Source organism: Manihot esculenta, chromosome 10, assembly GCF_001659605.2.
Source record: "Manihot esculenta cultivar AM560-2 chromosome 10, M.esculenta_v8, whole genome shotgun sequence".
In the NCBI taxonomy this organism is placed as follows: domain Eukaryota; kingdom Viridiplantae; phylum Streptophyta; class Magnoliopsida; order Malpighiales; family Euphorbiaceae; genus Manihot; species Manihot esculenta.
In genome coordinates, this window is record NC_035170.2 from 23,165,912 (window position 1) to 23,189,393 (window position 23,482).

The following is a 23,482-nucleotide window of genomic DNA, read 5'->3' on the forward strand; positions in this document are numbered from 1 at the left end:
GCTAAGGAGCATTTCTTTTTTGGGACATGTCGTATCAGAGGAAGGTATAGCAGTAGATCCCAAAAAGGTAGAGGCAGTAGCCAACTGGCCTACACCCACTACCGTGACAGAGATCAAGAGTTTTCTGGGTTTGGCAGGCTACTATCGGAGGTTCGTTCAGGACTTTTCAAAGATAGCTGCTCCTATGACCAGACTGACCAGAAAGAATCAAAAGATTGTATGGTCAGAGGAATGTGAAGAGAGTTTTGAAGAGTTGAAGAGACGGTTGACTTCAGCACCGATGTTAGCTCTGCCGATCAGTGATGAAGATTTCACAGTGTTCTGTGATGCATCCCGAGTGGGATTAGGTTGTGTGTTAATGCAGAATGATAGAGTGATAGCTTATGCTTCTAGACAGCTGAAGAAGCACGAGCTGAATTACCCGACACATGATCTGGAGATGGCAGCTGTTATCTTTGCACTTAAGATGTGGAGGCATTACCTCTATGGGGTAAAGTGTGAGATCTATACAGATCATAAGAGCCTGCAGCACATCTTGAGTCAGAGAGAGTTAAACTTGAGGCAGAGACGATGGGTAGAATTGCTCAGTGATTACGATTGCAAGATCCAGTATCATCCGGATAAGGCTAATGTTGTCGCTGATGCCTTAAGCCGGAAGTCACTTGGCAGTTTATCCCACATTACAGTGGAAAGAAGACCGGTGGTGAAGGACTTCTACAGACTCATGGATGAAGGGCTACAGTTGCAGTTATCTGGTACAGGTGCTTTGATTGCACAGATGAGAGTGACACCAGTGTTTCTAGAGCAAGTGGCTTTGAAACAGCACGAAGATCCCGAGTTAGTGAAGATTGCCAGGACTGTTCAGTCTGGCAACAGTGCAGAGTTCAAGTTTGACAGGGAGGGGATTCTTCGGCATGGTAAGAGGTTATGTGTCCCAGATGATAGCAGTTTAAAGGAAGACATTATGAGGGAAGCTCATAATGCGAGGTATAGTGTTCACCCTGGAGCCACCAAGATGTATCAAGATCTGAGAAGGGTGTATTGGTGGCCAGCGATGAAGAGAGAAGTGGCACAGTTTGTGTCAGCCTGCGAGACATGTCAAAGGGTGAAGCTAGAGCACCAGAAGCCGGCTGGAATGCTTAACCCACTATCGATTCCAGAGTGGAAATGGGAGAACATAGCTATGGATTTTGTAGTGGGGTTACCGGCGACGTCCAACAGGCTAGACTCCATCTGGGTGATTGTGGATAGATTGACTAAATCTGCTCACTTCATTCCAGTCAGGAGTAACTACTCTGTGGACAAGTTGGCGCAGGTGTATGTAGAAGAGATAGTGAGGCTGCATGGAGTGCCAGTGTCAATAGTATCAGACAGAGGACCTCAGTTCACCTCCAGATTTTGGCGGAGTCTGCAGAATGAAATGGGCACAAGATTGGATTTCAGCACTGCTTTCCATCCACAGACAGACGGTCAGTCAGAGAAGACCATCCAGACCATAGAAGATATGCTGAGAATGTGTGTGTTAGACTTTGGCGGTTCTTGGAGGCAGCATCTACCTTTGGTGGAGTTTGCCTACAACAACAGCCATCATGCTAGCATAGAGATGGCTCCTTATGAAGCTTTGTATGGGAGGAAGTGCCGAACACCTGTTTGCTGGGAAGAGGTAGGAGAGAAGGCTCTTGCAGGGCCAGAGATTGTCGACCTTACCAGCAGGCTAGTGCCTATCATCAGAGAGAGGATCAAGACAGCTGTTAGCAGACAGAAAAGCTATGCAGACATCCGTAGGAAGCAGATAGAGTTCCAGGAGGGGGATATGGTATTGCTAAAGGTGTCTCCGATGAAGAGAGTGGTTCGGTTTGGAAAGAAGGGTAAACTGGCCCCACGGTACATTGGTCCCTTTGAGATCTTGCAGAAGGTCGGGAATGTATCGTATAAGCTAGATTTACCTGCTTCTATGGAAAGAATTCACCCGGTATTCCATGTTTCTATGTTGAGGAAGTTTGTGTCAGATCCAGAGAAGGTTCTTAGTGAACCTGAGGTGGAAATCTTAAGTGATCTCACCTATGTAGAGCAACCAGTGCGGATCTTAGACACCCAGATCAGAAAGCTGAGAAACAAGGAGATACCAATGGTGAAAGTCCTGTGGAACCACCACAATCTGGAAGCATGCACATGGGAGACACGAGAGTCTATGCTCCAACAATATCCCCATCTGTTTTAAGGTCAGTTTTCCCCTTTTCTATGTGTTTTATGTTGTGTTAGGGACATTCGGGGACGAATGTTCTTAAGGGGGGGAGAATGTAATACCCGGCTCGAGTCCGGCATCAGAATTCCTGTAGTCCGGTGGAATCTCGGGTGTCGAAACCCTCGAGAAGGGTAATACATATGTTTTTAGGTGTGTTTTTAAGAGTTTTGAATGTTTTAAAGTGTTAAAGGACTTGAGTTTTGAAAGAAAAGCAACAAGGGAGAAATGCAAAGGTTCGGCCGCCGAAGGTCACTTTCGGCCGCCGAACATTGCATGGTTTCGGCTTCACGTTCGGCTGCCGAAGGTGGTCTGGCCAGCCACCTATAAAAGGGCCAAGGGTCGGTGGAAGGAGGATATTTCTCCTCCACTTGCAGCCAGAGGTGAGTTCCAGCCTCTCCCACGTTGACTTTCATGTTTTCCATGATTTTCACCAAATCTTTCAAGGGTTTTAAGAGTTGTGGTGTGTTTTGAAGGTTTTAAGCAAAAAGAGCAAAGTTTGAAGCTTGGAGCTTTGAGAAGAGATTTCTTCATATCTCCAAGTTAGGATTCTTCATCCTCAAGTTCTTTAAGAGGTAAGTGAAGATCCTGAGCTTCTTTGTTGATTTATAAAGGTTTTATGAAGTTTGTATGGGTAGTATGCATGTTTAGGTTTAGGTGAGGTTTTTGGTGATCTTTGGTGTTCAAGCAGGTTCAAGTGTTATGTGCTATGTTTGTTTGGGGTTTTAGGGTAGTTTTAGACCCCTTTGTGCATATATATGTGTATGTGCTAGTTGGGAGTAGTTGATATGCATGTTGTAGGTTTTTGGGCAAAGTTTGCATGAAACAGAGCAGGGTTCTGCCCTTCGGGCAAAACCAGGTTCGGCCACCGAAGGAAGGTTCGGCCGCCGAACCCCTTGTGGAGGCAGTTTCGGCTGCCAAAGCTTGCCCCCGAAAGCTAGGCTTTCGATTTAGAAAGGTACTTTCGGCCGCCGAAAGAGGGAGTTCGGCCACCGAAAGTGTGTGAGTTTCGTCTCTGGACGAGACCTTCGGCCGCCGAAGGTGCCGCCGAACATGCATGAGTTTCGTCTCTGGAGTGGGGTTTCGGCCGCCGAACCTGCCGCCGAAAGTGCCCTCTCCAGCCTTCCTTTGCATGTTTTATGTGATTGTTTTAGGCTCTTTTAGAGGGGTTTTGGGGAGTTTCTTAGCAATGTTCTTGAGTTAGTTTGGTCCCTCATTTGAGTCCACCTGTGTAGGTACGGACCAGAGGAATCAGGGAGGTCAGCAGTGAGTCCAGTTTCAGAGCCTGCAGAGTCAGTTCAGAGTTAGCCAGAGGTGAGTGGAACTAAACTTACTGTTTTAATTTGAGGAATGAATATTTTATCATGCTTCATGCATCATGAATATGCTATAGGGTGAGTGCATTAGTGTACACGAATATGACGCATTGCATCTATCCTTGTACTTGGCATGGCTCCTTGTACATTGCGTCTATGAGACGGCACGGACTTCGTGAGGATTCATTAGCCCTCGGAGGAAAGACCTGGAACAGCCCTACGGGGACCAGGCACAAAGACCTGGAACAGCCCTATAGGGACCAGGCACAAGGTACTCCGGTACCCCAGATGAGATGCAGTCCTGAGAGCTCTTTTGTGGGCTGGACATAGATAAAGGGAATTTTGATCCGTCCGGCCGAGGTGATGTGATTACTTGTGATGTGATACATTCCATGAGAGCATGTTTTATCACCTGTTATTTTATTACTGTTCTACGCACTGGGCTCTAGTAGCTCATCCCTCTCCCCTAACTCCAGTTGTGCAGGTTCAGAGGTCAGAGAGAAGTCAGCAGGGTACAGGAAGAGTATAGAGTATTGTAATAGCTAGTGTGGACATGTAAATATAAAGAGATAAGGTTTATGCGTAGTGTATAGAATGGTGCTTGATTATAAGAGTTGTAATCCCTTGTGCTTTTTACATGATCAGTTTATGTTTACATATAAGTGTTGTATGTTTATGAGAAAACCAGGCTTAACATTATGAGTTTGATCCGCCTAGAGCAATGAGGAGCTCTAGTAGGGATTGTTAGAGAACAGAGATGTATGTGCACAGGTTAAGCCTTGGAATGAAGAAAAGTTTTATGTTTTTACTGAAAATGTTTGATCATGTATGGGATTTCACAGGTACACAAAGTTCATAGCAGGCTTACTACGGGTCCCGGCGACCTTAAGTCGATCTGGATCCTAGTGCCGGTAGCAGTTCGGTTTCCGGGCTGTTACACAAAACTACTCAATTCAATTGCCTGAGATTCAGGTTGGACGGTTCCTAATGGAGCTTGTGGGGGCTATTGCGATATTATGCTCTAATGATTTTCTTTATGCATTAATTTTGGAAAATTCCATTGAAATCGGGGATATCCATGCTTCTTCACCAATAAAGAAGAGGAAAATCCACCTTTTAATTCCAAGAAAAATGGTGGTAGCTGCAGAATATCTCATTTTTGCCAAACTTAGTTGGTGAAATCATCCTATCGTTTTCTAGTGCTAAGTTATTGATTCACCACCTTTTTGGATTATTTCAAATCTATGACTTATTAGAACTATTTTGTGTTTTTCTGTTTTTTTGGATTACTTCAAATCTATAACTTATTAGAGCTACTTTGTTTTTTTTTTTAAATTATTGATTTGACTTATTAGAGCTACGTAGACCCATTAAAAGGATGAAAAACTCTCTCCTAAATTTTAAATGTGTTTTATATTTATGACGTAAATTCGAAACTTTTGATTAAGGAGGAGAAACAATATCATCTTATGGATGTAGAGTATTCAATTATTTTTTTAACATCTCAATCAAACAATTATTCAAATTCTACTTCAAACTAATGATTCAATCATCTTAATTATTCAATCATCTTATTGACCGATACTAGAGGTTTCGAATTCAAATTCTACTTCAAACTAATTATTCAAATTCTCCTTTCAAGCTGTAATCAGTAACAAAGGCCATAACTCATTTAACTGCATACCAAATTTGTTAAAGAGTAAAAGAATAAATGTCCATTTAGCAGTTGTATTACATTTGAAAATTCCTACATCAAATCTTAAAAAAAAAAAAAAGAAAGATGAATCAAAACCTATTCTAGTTTACAATTTAGTACAAGATAAATGGTTAGTTCTGGGTAAATTTGATTAGCTATGCCGTCAAGTATCATTCATTTTGCTTGCTTCAATTTTCAAAGAGCTAAGGGTCTGCAGTATTTTGCCATGACCTTTGGGAAGAACATATGTTGAGCTCCTTCAACTCTTATTATTGGAAATATAATCCTTGATGCAACCTAAAGAAAAAGAAGAATATTAGGGAAAAAAGAAACAAAAAACTATGACTCATACAACTTAAAAGTGTAGTCAATATACATACTGAGATCATTCTAGCCCCCATCCATATCCTCTTGGCAGATGGCAATGTAAATACCAAGCGACCAACACCATAGACAGCCACAGCAAAGAAGTGCATAACCAAGCTCAATGGCTGAGGGTTTAAACCTGAGAGTAAAGCAATAGGTCCACTTGAAAATACACCTCCGAGGCTCAAGTAGTCGAAACATGCTCTACGCATTTCATCTTGTGCTGGATCATGTGATGCACTAAAGACTTTGTATAAGGCTCCTGCCAATGTATTTATAGTAGATGCCACTGGCTGGATAAGAAAGAAAAGAACACATGGTTAACATAAATTTACTCTTTTCCTTGCTCTCTCTCTATGAAAATAGACAGACTATATGCTTGACTACCTTGCGAAGTGTGTAGAAAGATTTAAGATATTCACAAAGGCCAGATGCATCACTTAAATCATGTAGAGGTCTAAGAAGATTCCTTAGAACAACTATATCAGAAAGCGCCACAGTCATTCCTCCTCCAGTTAAAGGATGCCTCATGTTAAATGCATCACCTAAAAGAAGAGCACCTGGAGTGGGATGAGGAGCAGCAGGCATGCTCCTATTAGGCATTGTTCTGATGTTTCCTTTGTTAATGGCAGAAATGAAAGCATCAAATAGCTCATGAGGAATCTGAAACATGCAAGTTCCTGATGAGTCCAAGGAATCAAAGAGTAATGACTTGTAATTTCAAAAGAAAAGAAAAGAACATCTCCTCCATGCATTATAAACTGAGTCATGATCGAAAGCTCCTTTAAGCTAATAACTATATTAAGGATCAAATTAAGTAAAAGTTAAAATAACAAATAACAAATGGTTGTATTAGCAGGCTAAATAAGCAAGTTATTAATACCTGGGGAGCCACTATGGATTTTAAATAGTTGGCCATTTCACCATTGGAAATTGATGGCAGTTTTTGGCTTACTGGTATGTCAACCAAGCAACGAATTTCTGAGCTACTAATACGATAGAACAAGATTGGTGAAGGGTCTGCCAGAATAACATGTCCATGATTCTGGTATGGAAGCTCACAGTTCTCCAATATCAAAGCAACAAAGCAAGAGGGGATTTCAACCTGCAAACATTACAAGGCAAAATCCATAAATTACAAGTGAAATTGTGAATAAGACATTCATAGCTATTGCAAGTTTGAAACCCGATCTTGACCTTGGCATTGCAAAGAGAGCGTCGCAAGTTTGAAAAACAACCATCACAAACTATTGTTAGTGGAGCAGATGCAGCAAGTTCTTGACCAGTTTTTGTTTTGTATTGGACACCCTTGATTGTTCCATTTGCTTCAAGCAAGGATGTTACTGTTCCTTGTTCCAATCTTACACTGTAAAGAGAAATTAGAGAAATTAAGTTATGAACTTACACGTTAAATGAAAAAGGTTTCATTAATGGAATTGGAAAGGAAACGATGATTACTTGGTTAGACTAGCAGCTTTTTCTCGCATCCTTTGGATGAAACGTCCATTGTGAAAGCTTCTGCCAGACACGTTAGAATCAAAGCTTTGCAAGGGATAGGAAAGTTTAGTACTTCTTCCACCCTTGTAAAGAGCATATCCAAATACTTGTTGGGCATCGATGTCTTCTACGCAATCTGCAGCCACTCAAAATGTATATAGTCTAAGAATTAGAAGTGACAACATTGGTTTGCAGTAATAAAAATTTTGGAACTTCCTATTCTGGTTACCTTGAAGTCCCAACTCAATTAGTTTTAGGTAGCCACCAGGTTGGAGAAGTTCTCCAACAATTCTGTCAGGCTCAGTCAAGTCTCTTTCAATCACATGTACGTTCCTTCCATCCTGCATTGGAGAGAAGGAAACAAGGACGTAAATCACATATTTCTGATAGATTAAAAAGCAAGCACACAAGAAGTAATAGACAGAGAGAGTTACCTTGCCAAGAGTATAAGCAAGAGCAGAACCTGCAACCCCAGCTCCAACAATAATTACATCTGGTTTCTTGTCTTTCTCTGCCTGGTCTATTCCATTTTCAGAGCTCTCTAATTTTTCATATCTTGCAACTCCTCTTGATGTTGTGGCTTTCTTCTGTGCTGTTATTCTATACAACAACACAAACCCCAACAAAGAAGCCATGATTCCTCCCATTAAGTATTCAGATTCCATTTCCAGAAGCAATATAAGAATTGTACAAGTGATGGTGAGTTTTGAAGTCGTGTAGAAAAATGGTTTTCTGGTTCCTTTATATAGTTTTCCAAATGTACGACTAAATTGATGAAATGGTTCTACTAAATCAAATACAATGAGATTTGGACAGATGCATAAGAATGAAAAATGTTGTCAAGATCTTCAAAATGAAATCAGTCTAAAAGACCACAAAATGGATTTCATTTGTTGTTTTTATTAAGCTGTCCATATTTGGAGTTTGGAGTCTTGTATTTGACCAAATAGGTCTTGAATTGCTGCAGTTGTCCAATGCAATTATTTGACTGGTAATGTAGTAGAATTGGAACCACATACCAAAAGTCCTCACGTGATACTACTGCTCAAGTGGGTTTTAACACTAGCACAGGTTAAGGATTTCTTGTCAGGATAAATTACTAGTCAAACATAACCCAAAGCCAATCACAAACTGTAAAAGGCAGAGTCTTCAGTTTAGCTGCAATCACAAACTCAGAAATAAATTATCTTAATATATAAGATGTCTTTTCCTTATTAAAAAATAAGTTATTTTCTTTAAAATAATTTAATTTTTTTAATAAAAAATTATTTTTATTAATTTTTTAAATATTTTAAATGTCAAAAAATATTACCAAATATTTTTCATAAAACAAAAGGAGAATTCAAGAAATTTAGCTCAACTCAACATATAAATAAATAGTTGTACAAATTAAATGAGATTCATTTATTTTTACTCTCTCCTATCCTTTTGGTTAAGATATAAATCAATTATAATAACTTTATTTTATTTTCAATACAACTTGTCTTTAATATTTTATTTTTTTAAATAATAATTCAAATTATCATTACACTTTAATTCAAATCATTAGTAATGATTTTTTATTTGTATAAAACTTAATATCCTTATTTTATGTTAAAAATGGATACAATTTAAAATTAGCCAAAAAATATTATTTTATAAACTAAAATAATTGTCATTGTTTAATCTATATAAAAATAAAATAAAATGAACAAAAAATATGTGATACAAGAAGTGGATACATGGTATATCAAATGAGGGATAGAATTATCTTCAAGACAGTAACTTTAATAACTCTTAAAGCCTTTACTAAATTAGAGGATAAATTTTGCATAAAACTTGATTTACAATTTATCACAATATAAAAATTAAATGAGATTTATTTATTTATATTTGGACAGTTATAACCCGGATTATTACAAAAATAAGCGGTTGAATTAAGAATTTCCACACCACATTTAGTTTAAATGGTTAAGTTTTTTTTTTTAAAGGGACTAAACAGATAAAGAGAAAAATAGAGAGAGAAATAAAGAGAGAGGAAAGCATAGGGTTGAGCTCCTCTATAGATTGAAGGAGGGTGCCCAATCGTGTGAATAGGTGTTTTCTTTTTTTTATTTTGATATTTTGAAGGGTTGATGGACCGTCTCGAAGAAATTTATGATGCCACCTATGGCGGTGTACGACGGAGCTGGAAACCCCCGGGAGCACGTCTTGAACTACAAAACTTTCATGGAGCTGCAGACTTTGTCAGATGCCTTGATGTGCAAGGTATTCCCGACGACGCTCTCGGGGCCAGCACGGGCATGAGTAAACTTAGGTTGAGTTTATGGGTTTTTGATGAGTTTTGAACAATGTGGCTTGTAAATGTATGTTTGATGTGTTGTAGTTAGGGTTTAAGGTAGCTTGAGACCCCTAGGAACTTGTATGCATGTTTTGGTTGAGCTAAATGCATGATGGTATGAGTTTGGAGGCATTTGTGCATGTTTGAACCAAGTTTCTGCCCTTTGGGAGAAACCAGGTTCGGCAGCCGAAGGGACTTTCGGCCGCCGAACCCTCTTGTGGAGGCAGCCTTCGGCTGCCGAAGCTTGCCCCTGAAAGGAGACTTTCGTCTCTGTCTGGGAGTTTCGGCCGCCGAAAGTGCTGCCGAACATGCATGAGTTTCGCCTCTGTCTGGGAGTTTCGGCCGCCGAAGGTGCCGCCGAAACTGCCTGACTTTCGGCTCTGGAGGGACTTTCGGCCGCCGAACCTGCCGCCGAAAGTGCCCTGTCCAGCCTTTCTTTGCATGTTTTTGCATGAATGTTTTGAGGTGTTTTAGAGGGTTTTTGGGGGATGTTTTCAAAGTCATGTTATAGTATGTTGGTCCCTCATTTGAGTCCACCTGTGTAGGTTCGGACCCGAGGAACCGAGGACCTCAGCAGTGAGTCAGCTGCTTCAGTCAGTGTCAGAGCTAGCCAGAGGTGAGTAGAATAACTCTTATGCTTTCAAGTAAATAAATCAGTTTTGAGCATATTCATGCATCACGAATGCCATGTGATATTTTAGGTTGTTTGCATTAGAAATCACGAATATGTTGCATTGCATAATATGTTGTTGATGTGGATGAATGTTGAATGATCCATTAGCCCTCATATGTTATGACATGATGATATAGTATGGAAGTCCAGGTGTGGCCTGCACTACGCCCCTGGCACTATGTAAGAGAAAGACCGGACGTGGCCTGCACTACGCCCCCGGCACCATGGATTATGTATGTTATGTTATGTTATGTATAAGAGAAAGACCAGGTGTGGCCTGCACTACGCCCCTGGCATGATTGGAATATGTAGAGGGCTAAATGGTGACAAGTTCATCCTTGATATGATTAATTGTGATGTGATGCATTCCATGATAGCATGTGTTTTAAATGCTTTGTGATTCTGCTCACTGGGCTCTAGTAGCTCACCTCTCTCCCAAATTCCCTAGGTTTGCAGGTACGGGTTAGACAGAGAAGTCAAGAAGAGTAATGAAGTCTTATGTATGTAATAGTTAGAATGTGGACATGACAGACTGTATTATGATGTATAGATATGTAATGTAACGATATTAAGGTTAGAAGTGTGCTTGACCATAGTATAATGTAATCCCTTTTTGAAACATGATCTTAATATTATTGATGTTTATGTTTAGCCAACTCAACACATGTTGTATTTGCCCATTGGGGCATTGATGAGATCCCACAGAGGGATCATGTTTTATGATTATGATTATGTCTAGTGCATGCACAGGTTGAGTTTGGCGTATGAGGAACGAATGAAAGAAAAGTTTTAAATTTTTTATGTATGTTGTTGATCATGTATGGGATTAATTAGGTTTACAGGTTGCATGTCAGGCTTGCTACGGGTCCCGGCGGCCTTAAGCCGACCTGGATCCTAGCGCCGGTAGCGGTCCGATTTTCGGGTCGTTACAATTAAGAGGTTGGATCCTCAAAATGTACCTCAGGATGTCTGGTGGACAAGCCGGATCATTAGGATGTCTGGTTGCTTCCAATACTCCCCCTTAAGATGGAGCATGAAGATTCTAACTGCCCAACTTGCCTAGGGGAAAATGAAATTGATCTTTGCGCAAGGCCTTGGTGAAGATATCAGTTTATGGACATGCAGTTTATGGACATACTGGTCCCTTCCATAAAGATTTTGTACAGTTTATGGACATGTCAATCCCTTCAATAAAGATTTCTACAATTTATGGATATGTCGGTCCCTTCATCAAAGATTTTCTGTAGTTTATAGACATGTCGATCTCTTTCATAAAGATTTCTACAGTTTATGGACATGTCGGTCCCTTCAACAAAGATTTTCTACAGTTTATAGACATGTCGATCCCTTCCATAAAGATTTCTACAGTTTATGGATATGTCGGTCCCTTCAACAAAGATTTTCTGCTGTTTATGGACATGTCGGTCCCAGGCTTTTGAGTATTGCCTGCACACCTGAGTTGCCACGAGGTCAAGTACCCCACCATTCTTGGTAGCCTATTAACTGAAAATAACTTTCAGTGTCATGACCCTCTCGATTGCAATGAGAGTAAATAGAATTTTTATCTTTATCCCCCCGAAATTCTAACCACTGGCTCGAATTGCGAAGCTCATGGGGTTGCACTATTCATCTTTGCTTCTCGTCACAATTCTCACTCACTTTTACCGAACCACCATAGCATAAGAATGATGCAAATTAGGCAAAGGAGCAGTGCTTAAGATATGAGACTACACGGTACCATAACCTTCTTCATTCAAGCCCATAAGAAATTAATGAACTCTTTTTTCTTCACACTTTTGCTCCATTTCAATGGTAAGATTGCATTTGCAATCTGCATATGCACACATTGTTATGTGATCATAATTATTAATCTCATCCCACAAGGTTTTGAGTTTACTGAAATAGGATACAATGGATTGGCTATCCTGCCTACAGTTTGCCAGGTCAGATCTCAACTACTGCATTCGTGAGAATCTCTACTTAATATCTTCTCACAAATTCTTCATCCTTTCGACGTGAGAGATAGTTGATCGAAGTGTTGGTTCAATGGTATTAAATACTAAGAAAACTAACATGGAGTTAAATGTCCACTTATCTTTGAGTTCCGCTGCATCGTTCACCGGTTGTTTGACGGTCTATCAATAAAGTCGTATTTCTTTTTGGCTCTCAACGCAGTCCACATGGCCCTTGTCCATTCTTCATACTTCTCTCTTTCAATTGCACTTAGGTAGTCAAATTGCTCGGGTTGTCACTTCAAGTTAGTGTATAAGGATTGGAAGAATTTTTCATTGTTCCTGAATTCTCCCCGTGTTTCTTTTCAACTTCTATGGCTCTGATACCATGTAAAATTTGGAGAATCACACAATTTGAGAATAAAAATCCTTTCCCTTTCATTGGCAGGAAAGTGACAATATATACACCAGGTTCACCCTATTTAGAAAAACTTAAGAATGCAAAACTTTCTATATAGTACAAGTAAAATTTCCTGCATTGTACAAACTAAATTTCTTACATTTCACAAGATAAAGAAGGAAAGAAAAGATATTCACACACCAATCAAGTCTTAAACCACAAGTCGGCAAGTCGTTAAGACATCAGACAGGTCAGTCGACAAGTTGGATCATCAGGACGTGGCAGACACTAGTCAATAGGGATCAAATGGAGCAGTTCAAGGAAAAGCTCAAACCATTTGGTTTAACAGTGGAAGAATCCACAAGGCGATTCTTTTGGGAGGAGAAGTAGAATAGAGACTTGTTTTGAATGCCATTGATTCAGAAGTACCACAAAACTTTTCAATATATGTATTTATTTATAGCAGTTGAAATTAGGTGTCCAAATCTGTCAAGGACTTGGATCAGTAATCTTTTTTGTAATTGGAGAAAATCTTGAATCCTAGATCGTATATTTACAAGAAATGAAAGCGCAATAGTCTAGATCTTTTGAAAGATATTGGTGGTGCACGATTCATTGCTCTATTCTGCACGGCTTAGATTACCAATTGAGATTGATTCTATTAAAGAAAATGTATCTTTGCATTTTGTTCAGTGTGGAAAATATAATTTCTAATTATTCAATTTATTTTATATGATATATTATATAAATAGGGAGTTAGTCATTTCATTATTAATCTGATATGCTTCAATAGTTTTGCTATTTATTTTCAATTACTCTAATTTTCAAATATTTTTTTTAATAAAAAATAAAATGTGAATGGGAAAAAAGTGGTGGTCCAGTTAGCACAACCCATCTAGCCATATGGACCAGGATGGCACTGACCTGTTATCCTTCCACTGCTGGGAGCGAGAGGTAATCGCTGCTCTGTGAAGCCAGCCTCACGCATTACCCTCTGCTCTAGGAACTAGGAGACCCAAGCCTTCGCCCAGGTCCCATGGTTTAACTCTCAGCTTGGAACGGGCAAGCCAGAAATTAGCCAAGCCTGATCCTGCCATAAGGGCTCAAACAACGTCCCAACACCTTAAAGCCCCCACTTGGGTTACAAGCCCACGTTACTGAGCTCAGCGATTTCCATTGTCCTTGCATTGGAAACATAAAATATTAATGAGTTTTAATTCTGGCCGATATGGGATTGACATTCTTTAATGTCCATATGCCCCTCAAGAAAACGTCACTTGAATTTTGCTGATTTCATCATTAAAAAAAAAAAAACCTTAATTGAACTTGGTATTTAATTGGGTACATGCAGTTCAACAATTTGATTATAAGTTTGAGTTCAAGCATAAACCACTATAAAATATATTTTATGATTTACTTATTTAATAAAATATATATTCAATAAAATTTAATACTTATATTTATTTTTTTATATTTTATTTAAGTTTTTTACCTTTAATTTTTTTAAAATCGAAGTCGAATTAACCATTTATAATTTGAATTTAATTGAAATAAAAATTAGAATCGTGACAGCTTTAAATCCGGACTGAAAACAGATTGAAACCATTAAAAAATCGAAACTGCCTTGAACTGTTTTAAAGCGGGCCAGTTTAAATTCAATTCAAAAAATAAAATCAAATCCCTAGTTCCGAACCAAAATCAACCCATGACCATATCTAATCTATTATTTCTGTCTCATAATTCTTATTTTTTTATTATTTTAAAATTATTATTTATTTTTTTTCAAATTAGAATAATGATAATATGATATTTAGAAAGAGGTAGGTTTTGGTATGAGTGAGTAAGCTTACCTGAATGGTTCACACCTTCCTTTTTTATTTCTTTTTCTCTTGTCCTCTAGTGATGCATAACCGCCACCCTACTCTACAGTGTCATTGTCCCTATCATATAGAGCCGTACATACGGGTGTACATGCCTTCTCATCATCGTCAGGCGGCCATTTAATTTTCTTTCGACGCTCGTGCTGATAAAGTCGCAGCATAACTGGGCCTGTTCCCTTACTCCCCCATCAGATCAGATGAGTTGGGTTCCTCTGAGCCCGAACTCAGTTAGACTGGTCTGTCCGATTGTGGACTGGGTTGCGCGTTAATGGGCCAGCTTGCTTAGTGGGTTCTGATGGGTTTTGAGTCTGACTCTCCTACAAGAGCTCGGCCTGAGTTTCCGCGGTTATCGAATAATATATAAATTCACTATTGTAATTTTATTTAATTTTTAAAAAATATCTTAAAATATATATTAAAATTTAATATATTTAAGATAGATATAATTAAAAAGTTAATAAAAAAATTATATTTCTTAATATATATAAAAAAATAAAATAGACAAAAATTATGAGATAGGAGAAATATTACATAATATTAAATAAATAATAAAATTACTACTTAATACATTAAGTAAGAGAAACATTACATATTATTAAAAAAAATTATATTAAATAAATAAACAATCCAAAAGTGAAAATCTCACTATCCGGTTAGTCGAGACCGATGTCCCATATCCGGATGGGCAAGAGACTAATATCTCAGAGAAAAAAAGAAGAATGAGAAAAAACAATTTTTCAATCTATAATGTGAATATTTCTTTTTATTATTTATATTATTTGAAGTTTGGACAGGCAAATTAAACATTGAAAAGGCATTGCATTTGATAATATCTAGTGAATTAAGATTAGATATCAAAATAATTAGAAAACTAAACTACAACTCAAAATCATAAGAATCCCATAAACCCTAACTCGAAGGACCACCGAATAGCATGCACCCACTGTCCAACACCTGCATTACACCGAACCAACCTAGCTTCCTCTTAGCATCCCTACAATGACATCAATTTACACTACTCCTAATCATATCGATAGAGCATCACTCAAATAAGAAAAAAAATAACAGTTTTAAATCTAGCCCATCTATCCAAAGCCTCCATAATTGACCATGATCGACCAAGAAATCAATGACCATATCGACCAAAGAAGAAGAGCACCAAGCAAACCAACTGATTCCATGATGATTGAGCACCAACGTCCACCAGAAAAAGAGATAGCGCATGATATTTTCGGTCTAACATAGTTATGCAAACCAACTGATTCCATGATGATTGAGCACCAACGTCCACCAGAAAAAGAGGTAGCTCATGATATTTTCGGTCTAACATAGTTATGGAGCCACTATTAGAGCAAATGAAGAGCTGTGACACTCATAATAGCCAACTCCTACACTTTTTGATGGAACTAGTCACAGAAAGAGCATCGAAAATAAGTATAAAAAATTAAGCCAAACAAAAATCCAACGCAAACATCAACCCTTCAAAATATCAAAATAAAAAAAAGAAAACACCTATTCACACGATTGGGCACCCTCCTTCAATCTATAGAGGAGCTCAACCCTATGCTTTCCTCTCTCTTTATTTCTCTCTCTATTTTTCTCTTTATCTGTTTAGTCCCTTTAAAAAAAAAACTTAACCATTTAAACTAAATGTGGTGTGGAAATTCTTAATTCAACCGCTTATTTTTGTAATAATCCGGGTTATAACTGTCCAAATATAAATAAATAAATCTCATTTAATTTTTATATTGTGATAAATTGTAAATCAAGTTTTATGCAAAATTTATCCTCTAATTTAGTAAAGGCTTTAAGAGTTATTAAAGTTACTGTCTTGAAGATAATTCTATCCCTCATTTGATATACCATGTATCCACTTCTTGTATCACATATTTTTTGTTCATTTTATTTTATTTTTATATAGATTAAACAATGACAATTATTTTAGTTTATAAAATAATATTTTTTGGCTAATTTTAAATTGTATCCATTTTTAACATAAAATAAGGATATTAAGTTTTATACAAATAAAAAATCATTACTAATGATTTGAATTAAAGTGTAATGATAATTTGAATTATTGTTTAAAAAAATAAAATATTAAAGACAAGTTGTATTGAAAATAAAATAAAGTTATTATAATTGATTTATATCTTAACCAAAAGGATAGGAGAGAGTAAAAATAAATGAATCTCATTTAATTTGTACAACTATTTATTTATATGTTGAGTTGAGCTAAATTTCTTGAATTCTCCTTTTGTTTTATGAAAAATATTTGGTAATATTTTTTGACATTTAAAATATTTAAAAAATTAATAAAAATAATTTTTTATTAAAAAAATTAAATTATTTTAAAGAAAATAACTTATTTTTTAATAAGGAAAAGACATCTTATATATTAAGATAATTTATTTCTGAGTTTGTGATTGCAGCTAAACTGAAGACTCTGCCTTTTACAGTTTGTGATTGGCTTTGGGTTATGTTTGACTAGTAATTTATCCTGACAAGAAATCCTTAACCTGTGCTAGTGTTAAAACCCACTTGAGCAGTAGTATCACGTGAGGACTTTTGGTATGTGGTTCCAATTCTACTACATTACCAGTCAAATAATTGCATTGGACAACTGCAGCAATTCAAGACCTATTTGGTCAAATACAAGACTCCAAACTCCAAATATGGACAGCTTAATAAAAACAACAAATGAAATCCATTTTGTGGTCTTTTAGACTGATTTCATTTTGAAGATCTTGACAACATTTTTCATTCTTATGCATCTGTCCAAATCTCATTGTATTTGATTTAGTAGAACCATTTCATCAATTTAGTCGTACATTTGGAAAACTATATAAAGGAACCAGAAAACCATTTTTCTACACGACTTCAAAACTCACCATCACTTGTACAATTCTTATATTGCTTCTGGAAATGGAATCTGAATACTTAATGGGAGGAATCATGGCTTCTTTGTTGGGGTTTGTGTTGTTGTATAGAATAACAGCACAGAAGAAAGCCACAACATCAAGAGGAGTTGCAAGATATGAAAAATTAGAGAGCTCTGAAAATGGAATAGACCAGGCAGAGAAAGACAAGAAACCAGATGTAATTATTGTTGGAGCTGGGGTTGCAGGTTCTGCTCTTGCTTATACTCTTGGCAAGGTAACTCTCTCTGTCTATTACTTCTTGTGTGCTTGCTTTTTAATCTATCAGAAATATGTGATTTACGTCCTTGTTTCCTTCTCTCCAATGCAGGATGGAAGGAACGTACATGTGATTGAAAGAGACTTGACTGAGCCTGACAGAATTGTTGGAGAACTTCTCCAACCTGGTGGCTACCTAAAACTAATTGAGTTGGGACTTCAAGGTAACCAGAATAGGAAGTTCCAAAATTTTTATTACTGCAAACCAATGTTGTCACTTCTAATTCTTAGACTATATACATTTTGAGTGGCTGCAGATTGCGTAGAAGACATCGATGCCCAACAAGTATTTGGATATGCTCTTTACAAGGGTGGAAGAAGTACTAAACTTTCCTATCCCTTGCAAAGCTTTGATTCTAACGTGTCTGGCAGAAGCTTTCACAATGGACGTTTCATCCAAAGGATGCGAGAAAAAGCTGCTAGTCTAACCAAGTAATCATCGTTTCCTTTCCAATTCCATTAATGAAACCTTTTTCATTTAACGTGTAAGTTCATAACTTAATTTCTCTAATTTCTCTTTACAGTGTAAGATTGGAACAAGGAACAGTAACATCCTTGCTTGAAGCAAATGGAACAATCAAGGGTGTCCAATACAAAACAAAAACTGGTCAAGAACTTGCTGCATCTGCTCCACTAACAATAGTTTGTGATGGTTGTTTTTCAAACTTGCGACGCTCTCTTTGCAATGCCAAGGTCAAGATCGGGTTTCAAACTTGCAATAGCTATGAATGTCTTATTCACAATTTCACTTGTAATTTATGGATTTTGCCTTGTAATGTTTGCAGGTTGAAATCCCCTCTTGCTTTGTTGCTTTGATATTGGAGAACTGTGAGCTTCCATACCAGAATCATGGACATGTTATTCTGGCAGACCCTTCACCAATCTTGTTCTATCGTATTAGTAGCTCAGAAATTCGTTGCTTGGTTGACATACCAGTAAGCCAAAAACTGCCATCAATTTCCAATGGTGAAATGGCCAACTATTTAAAATCCATAGTGGCTCCCCAGGTATTAATAACTTGCTTATTTAGCCTGCTAATACAACCATTTGTTATTTGTTATTTTAACTTTTACTTAATTTGATCCTTAATATAGTTATTAGCTTAAAGGAGCTTTCGATCATGACTCAGTTTATAATGCATGGAGGAGATGTTCTTTTCTTTTCTTTTGAAATTACAAGTCATTACTCTTTGATTCCTTGGACTCATCAGGAACTTGCATGTTTCAGATTCCTCATGAGCTATTTGATGCTTTCATTTCTGCCATTAACAAAGGAAACATCAGAACAATGCCTAATAGGAGCATGCCTGCTGCTCCTCATCCCACTCCAGGTGCTCTTCTTTTAGGTGATGCATTTAACATGAGGCATCCTTTAACTGGAGGAGGAATGACTGTGGCGCTTTCTGATATAGTTGTTCTAAGGAATCTTCTTAGACCTCTACATGATTTAAGTGATGCATCTGGCCTTTGTGAATATCTTAAATCTTTCTACACACTTCGCAAGGTAGTCAAGCATATAGTCTGTCTATTTTCATAGAGAGAGAGCAAGGAAAAGAGTAAATTTATGTTAACCATGTGTTCTTTTCTTTCTTATCCAGCCAGTGGCATCTACTATAAATACATTGGCAGGAGCCTTATACAAAGTCTTTAGTGCATCACATGATCCAGCACAAGATGAAATGCGTAGAGCATGTTTCGACTACTTGAGCCTCGGAGGTGTATTTTCAAGTGGACCTATTGCTTTACTCTCAGGTTTAAACCCTCAGCCATTGAGCTTGGTTATGCACTTCTTTGCTGTGGCTGTCTATGGTGTTGGTCGCTTGGTATTTACATTGCCATCTGCCAAGAGGATATGGATGGGGGCTAGAATGATCTCAGTATGTATATTGACTACACTTTTAAGTTGTATGAGTCATAGTTTTTTGTTTCTTTTTTCCCTAATATTCTTCTTTTTCTTTAGGTTGCATCAAGGATTATATTTCCAATAATAAGAGTTGAAGGAGCTCAACATATGTTCTTCCCAAAGGTCATGGCAAAATACTGCAGACCCTTAGCTCTTTGAAAATTGAAGCAAGCAAAATGAATGATACTTGACGGCATAGCTAATCAAATTTACCCAGAACTAACCATTTATCTTGTACTAAATTGTAAACTAGAATAGGTTTTGATTCATCTTTCTTTTTTTTTTTTTTAAGATTTGATGTAGGAATTTTCAAATGTAATACAACTGCTAGTTGGACATTTATTCTTTTACTCTTTAACAAATTTGCTATGCAGTTAAATGAGTTATAGCCTTTGTTACTGATTACAGCTTGAAAGGAGAATTTGAATAATTAGTTTGAAGTAGAATTTGAATTTGAAATCTCTAGTATCGGTCAATAAGATGATTAAATAATTAGTTTGAAGTAGAATTTGAATAATTGTTTGATTGAGATGTTAAAAAAATAATTGAATACTCTATATCCATAAGATGATATTGTTTCTCCTCCTTAATTAAAAATTTTGAATTTACGCCATAGATATAAAACACATTTAAAATTTAGGAGAGAGCTTTTCGTCCTCTTAATTTAAAAAAAAAATACGAAGTAGCTCTAATGAAATATTCTGCAGCTACCACCATTTTTCTTGGAATTAAAAGGTGGATTTTCCTCTTCTTTTTTGGTGAAGAAGCATGGATATCCCTGATTTCAATGGAATTTTCCAAAATTAATGCATAAAGAAAATCATTAGAGCATAATATCGCAATAGTTTTTATCTCTCACTTTTAATAGTATTTATTATAGAAAAAAAACCTTTCTACTATAAATATAACATGCAAATTCATAAAAAATAATACGGTTAAATTAACATAATAATTTAATATAATATTTATTATAAATTTTATTTTTTTAAAATTAAATTATCTAACCCATTAATTATAGAAACAATATTTTATTTCATTTTTCTAAATTTAAATAATCTAATCTATTATCTATAAAAAATAATACTTATTTATATTTAAGTATTTTTAAATTTAAATTATCTAACCTATTACCCATTAAATTTATATTTTTGAAATTAAATTATTTTTAAATTTAAATGGTCCATGAAACTTATTAATTAATAAAAAAATTAATCGTAAAACACTTTTATTTATAAAAATTTAAAATTTATTTCTCTTAATTTAGATAGTTTAACAAATAATTTTAATTTTATAAATATATTAGAAACTAATTAAGAGAGATAATTACTTTTTAATAACAACAATAGCATATCAAATTAAATTAGGCAATGAATGAATAATTTTTTTAAAAAAATTAATGCATTGGAGTTGAAATTTTAAAAATAAAAAATAAATTTTTTAAATTGGAAAAATAGAAAATGGGAGGGACAGATAAGGATTTATTTGATAAAAATATTAAAAATTTAATTTTATAAAGTAGAAAATATTTTAATCGAGTAATTTTGGAATAAGGATTAATTAATAAAGTTTTTTAAATATATATAGGGATCTAATAATAATTTTTTTTGCTATATGTAAAACTATCTGAATACCCCTAAATGATTTGTAATAACTTTGCCCCCGTCGAAACCTAACTGGTCAACCATTTCCGGTACCTGAATCAGATAAAAACTTTAAACTAGAAGGGCGATTATGTTCCCCTCGTGTGAACTGGAACCACAATCGGATGAAAATTAACCGGTTCAAACCGACTATTCAGTTTCAGTTTGATTTTTTATTTTTAAAATAAATCATTTTAAAAATTGTATCACTTAAAATTAATGTGTAAACAAGTTAAATTATCAAATAAGTGCAAATTTATTTTTAATTTGTAAAAAAATATTATTTTCATTTAAATGTAATTTTATTTTATTTTTATATTATATATATATTATTTTATTTTTTATATCATGTAAATGGATTCATTTTATAATTTGCTTATTTAATAAAATATATATTCAATAATATTTAAGACTTATATTTATTTTTATATATTTTATTTAAATTTTTTACAATAAAAAATTACAATCGTGACCGTTTTAAAACTGGACTGAAATTTGACTAAAATCCTTAAGAAATTGAAACCGTCTTCAAACGTTTTAAATAAGGCCGGCTCCGATTCGGTTCAAGAAATAAATTGAACCGCTGGTTCCAAACCGAAACCGGTCCATGGCCATGTCTAAGTTGAGAGAAAAGGTTTTGCTTCATCATCCAAATGCACTGGTCACCCATGAGACAACCCAACGCATCAAGCATCATCCATGAGACAACCCAACGCATCAAGCATCATCCATGAGACAACCCAACGCATCAAGCATCATCCAGTTTATCAATATCCTTGATCTGATATGTCTTATTATCCTGGAGACTAAAGAAGCGACGAGTATCCACGTGATGTCCTTGATTTGATTGCCTGAGCCATGGTGTCTGAGGCACATGCGATTTTGCAATAGAACACCAAGAAAATGTAAAATTTGGAGAATCACACAATTTGAGAATGAAAATCCTTACTCATTCATTGACAGAAAAGTGACAATATATATTTAGGAAAATCTAAGAATGTAAAACATCCTATGTAGACTGAGAGGCTAATCTCCTATAACCTCTTAAGCCGATCTCTTCAAAGCAAGTGAACACGGGAGCCAAGCTCTGACCTCCTGTAACTCTGCAGCAAATCTAGCCGAGCTCCGACCTCCTTTAACTCTGCAGCAGGTCTTGCCGAGTTCCGACCTCCTATAACTCTGCAGCAGATCTCCAACCTCCCGTATCTTAGAGGCCGATCTCCTTTAACGAGTGTGAGCACTCCTTCCAAGTGCGAACACTGTAGCCGGACTGCCGACCTCCTGCAACTCTCTCAAACCAAACTCACGAGAATGTGAATATTGCTCTGTGCAGAGTGTAAACTCTCTTTTTGAAAAAATTAGCGGCAAGGAGACTTGTTTCCGCTTTTCATTCTTATTTATACTAAATCAAATCAACCATTACAAACTGAAAATGAAATTTACTCCGAGCTTGAAGCCACATCACGTAAGACTCGGGTTATAGAATAAGTGGATAACCGACTCTTAACAAATTAAAACATACAGAGCACGTGGGTACGTGCTTTATTAATAAAATAGAAAAACAGTGCACGTGAGTATGTGCTTAACAGAAAATGGCACAAACGAGCTTACTTTCTTCATTTCTCCCCCGTAGGCTTGTTCTTCACATCTTTGATCCCGATCATCACGCTCAGCTCGTCGATCTTGTCCCGAGACAGTGGCTTTGTCTGAATGTCAGCCAGTTGTGCTTCAGTCTTGACATATTCTACTTCGACTTCTCCTCTTTGAACACATTCCCGAATAAAATGAAACTTAATGTCTATATGCTTACTTCTGTTATGATAAACAGGATTCTTTGTGAGCGCGATTGCAGATTTGTTGTCAACTCTTAACACAAACTTGTTTGTCTTCCAACCGATCAGCTCATGCAATAGCCTACTAATCCACGTGCCTTGACAAGTCCCTGTTGTTGCAGCAATATACTCGACTTCACATGAAGATAAGGCTACGACTTTCTGCTTCTGTGAAATCTAGGGCACAGGACTTTGGCCGAGAAAATAGATTATCCGTGTCGTACTTTTTCGATCATCTACGTCTCCGGCTAAGTCACTATCGCTATAGCCTACCAGCTTGAACTCCTCCTCTTCAACTTTGTTGTAATTGCAGCCATGATGCAAAGTGCCTTTCACATAGCGTAATATCTGTTTTACGGCCGCTAGATGTTTCGTTGTTGGGGCTTCCATGAAGTGACTTACCATCCCAACTGAATATGCAAGATCGAGACGAGTGTTCACCAAGTACCTTAGACTTCCGATTGCACTCCTGTATAGTGTTGCATCTACTGGAGGACTTCCGTCTGATTTGCTCAGCTTTACTCGTGTATCCATTGGAACCCAACATGGCTTACACTCAGCCATGCCAAGCT

The 23,482-nt window shown here is 36.6% G+C and overlaps 2 protein-coding genes across 4 annotated transcripts; one reads left to right on the top strand and one right to left on the bottom strand.

The window, feature by feature from the left end:
* Positions 1-5,277: 5,277 nt before the first annotated feature.
* LOC122724879 (squalene monooxygenase SE1-like) lies at positions 5,278-8,019 on the bottom strand. 2 transcript variants are annotated; one of them, XM_043960818.1, is made up of 8 exons: positions 7,552-8,017; positions 7,347-7,458; positions 7,079-7,253; positions 6,818-6,986; positions 6,504-6,725; positions 6,008-6,283; positions 5,635-5,913; positions 5,278-5,551 (listed from the first exon to the last, which is right to left on the bottom strand). In XM_043960818.1, exons 1-8 carry the CDS (start codon positions 7,780-7,782, stop codon positions 5,450-5,452), a joined length of 1,566 nt encoding a protein of 521 aa, XP_043816753.1. In that variant the 5' UTR covers positions 7,783-8,017; the 3' UTR covers positions 5,278-5,449. The 2 variants fall into 2 exon arrangements, with proteins under 2 accessions (XP_043816753.1, XP_043816754.1); XM_043960819.1 differs by lacking the exon at positions 6,008-6,283 and having other exon boundaries at positions 7,552-8,019.
* A 9,010-nt stretch (positions 8,020-17,029) lies between these two features.
* On the top strand, positions 17,030-19,769 carry LOC122724886 (squalene monooxygenase SE1-like). 2 transcript variants are annotated; one of them, XM_043960836.1, is made up of 8 exons: positions 17,032-17,495; positions 17,589-17,700; positions 17,794-17,968; positions 18,061-18,229; positions 18,322-18,543; positions 18,764-19,039; positions 19,134-19,412; positions 19,496-19,769. In XM_043960836.1, the coding sequence occupies exons 1-8, from the start codon at positions 17,265-17,267 to the stop codon at positions 19,595-19,597; spliced, it is 1,566 nt and encodes a 521-aa protein (XP_043816771.1). In that variant the 5' UTR covers positions 17,032-17,264; the 3' UTR covers positions 19,598-19,769. The 2 variants fall into 2 exon arrangements, with proteins under 2 accessions (XP_043816772.1, XP_043816771.1); XM_043960837.1 differs by lacking the exon at positions 18,764-19,039 and having other exon boundaries at positions 17,030-17,495.
* Positions 19,770-23,482: the final 3,713 nt, after the last annotated feature.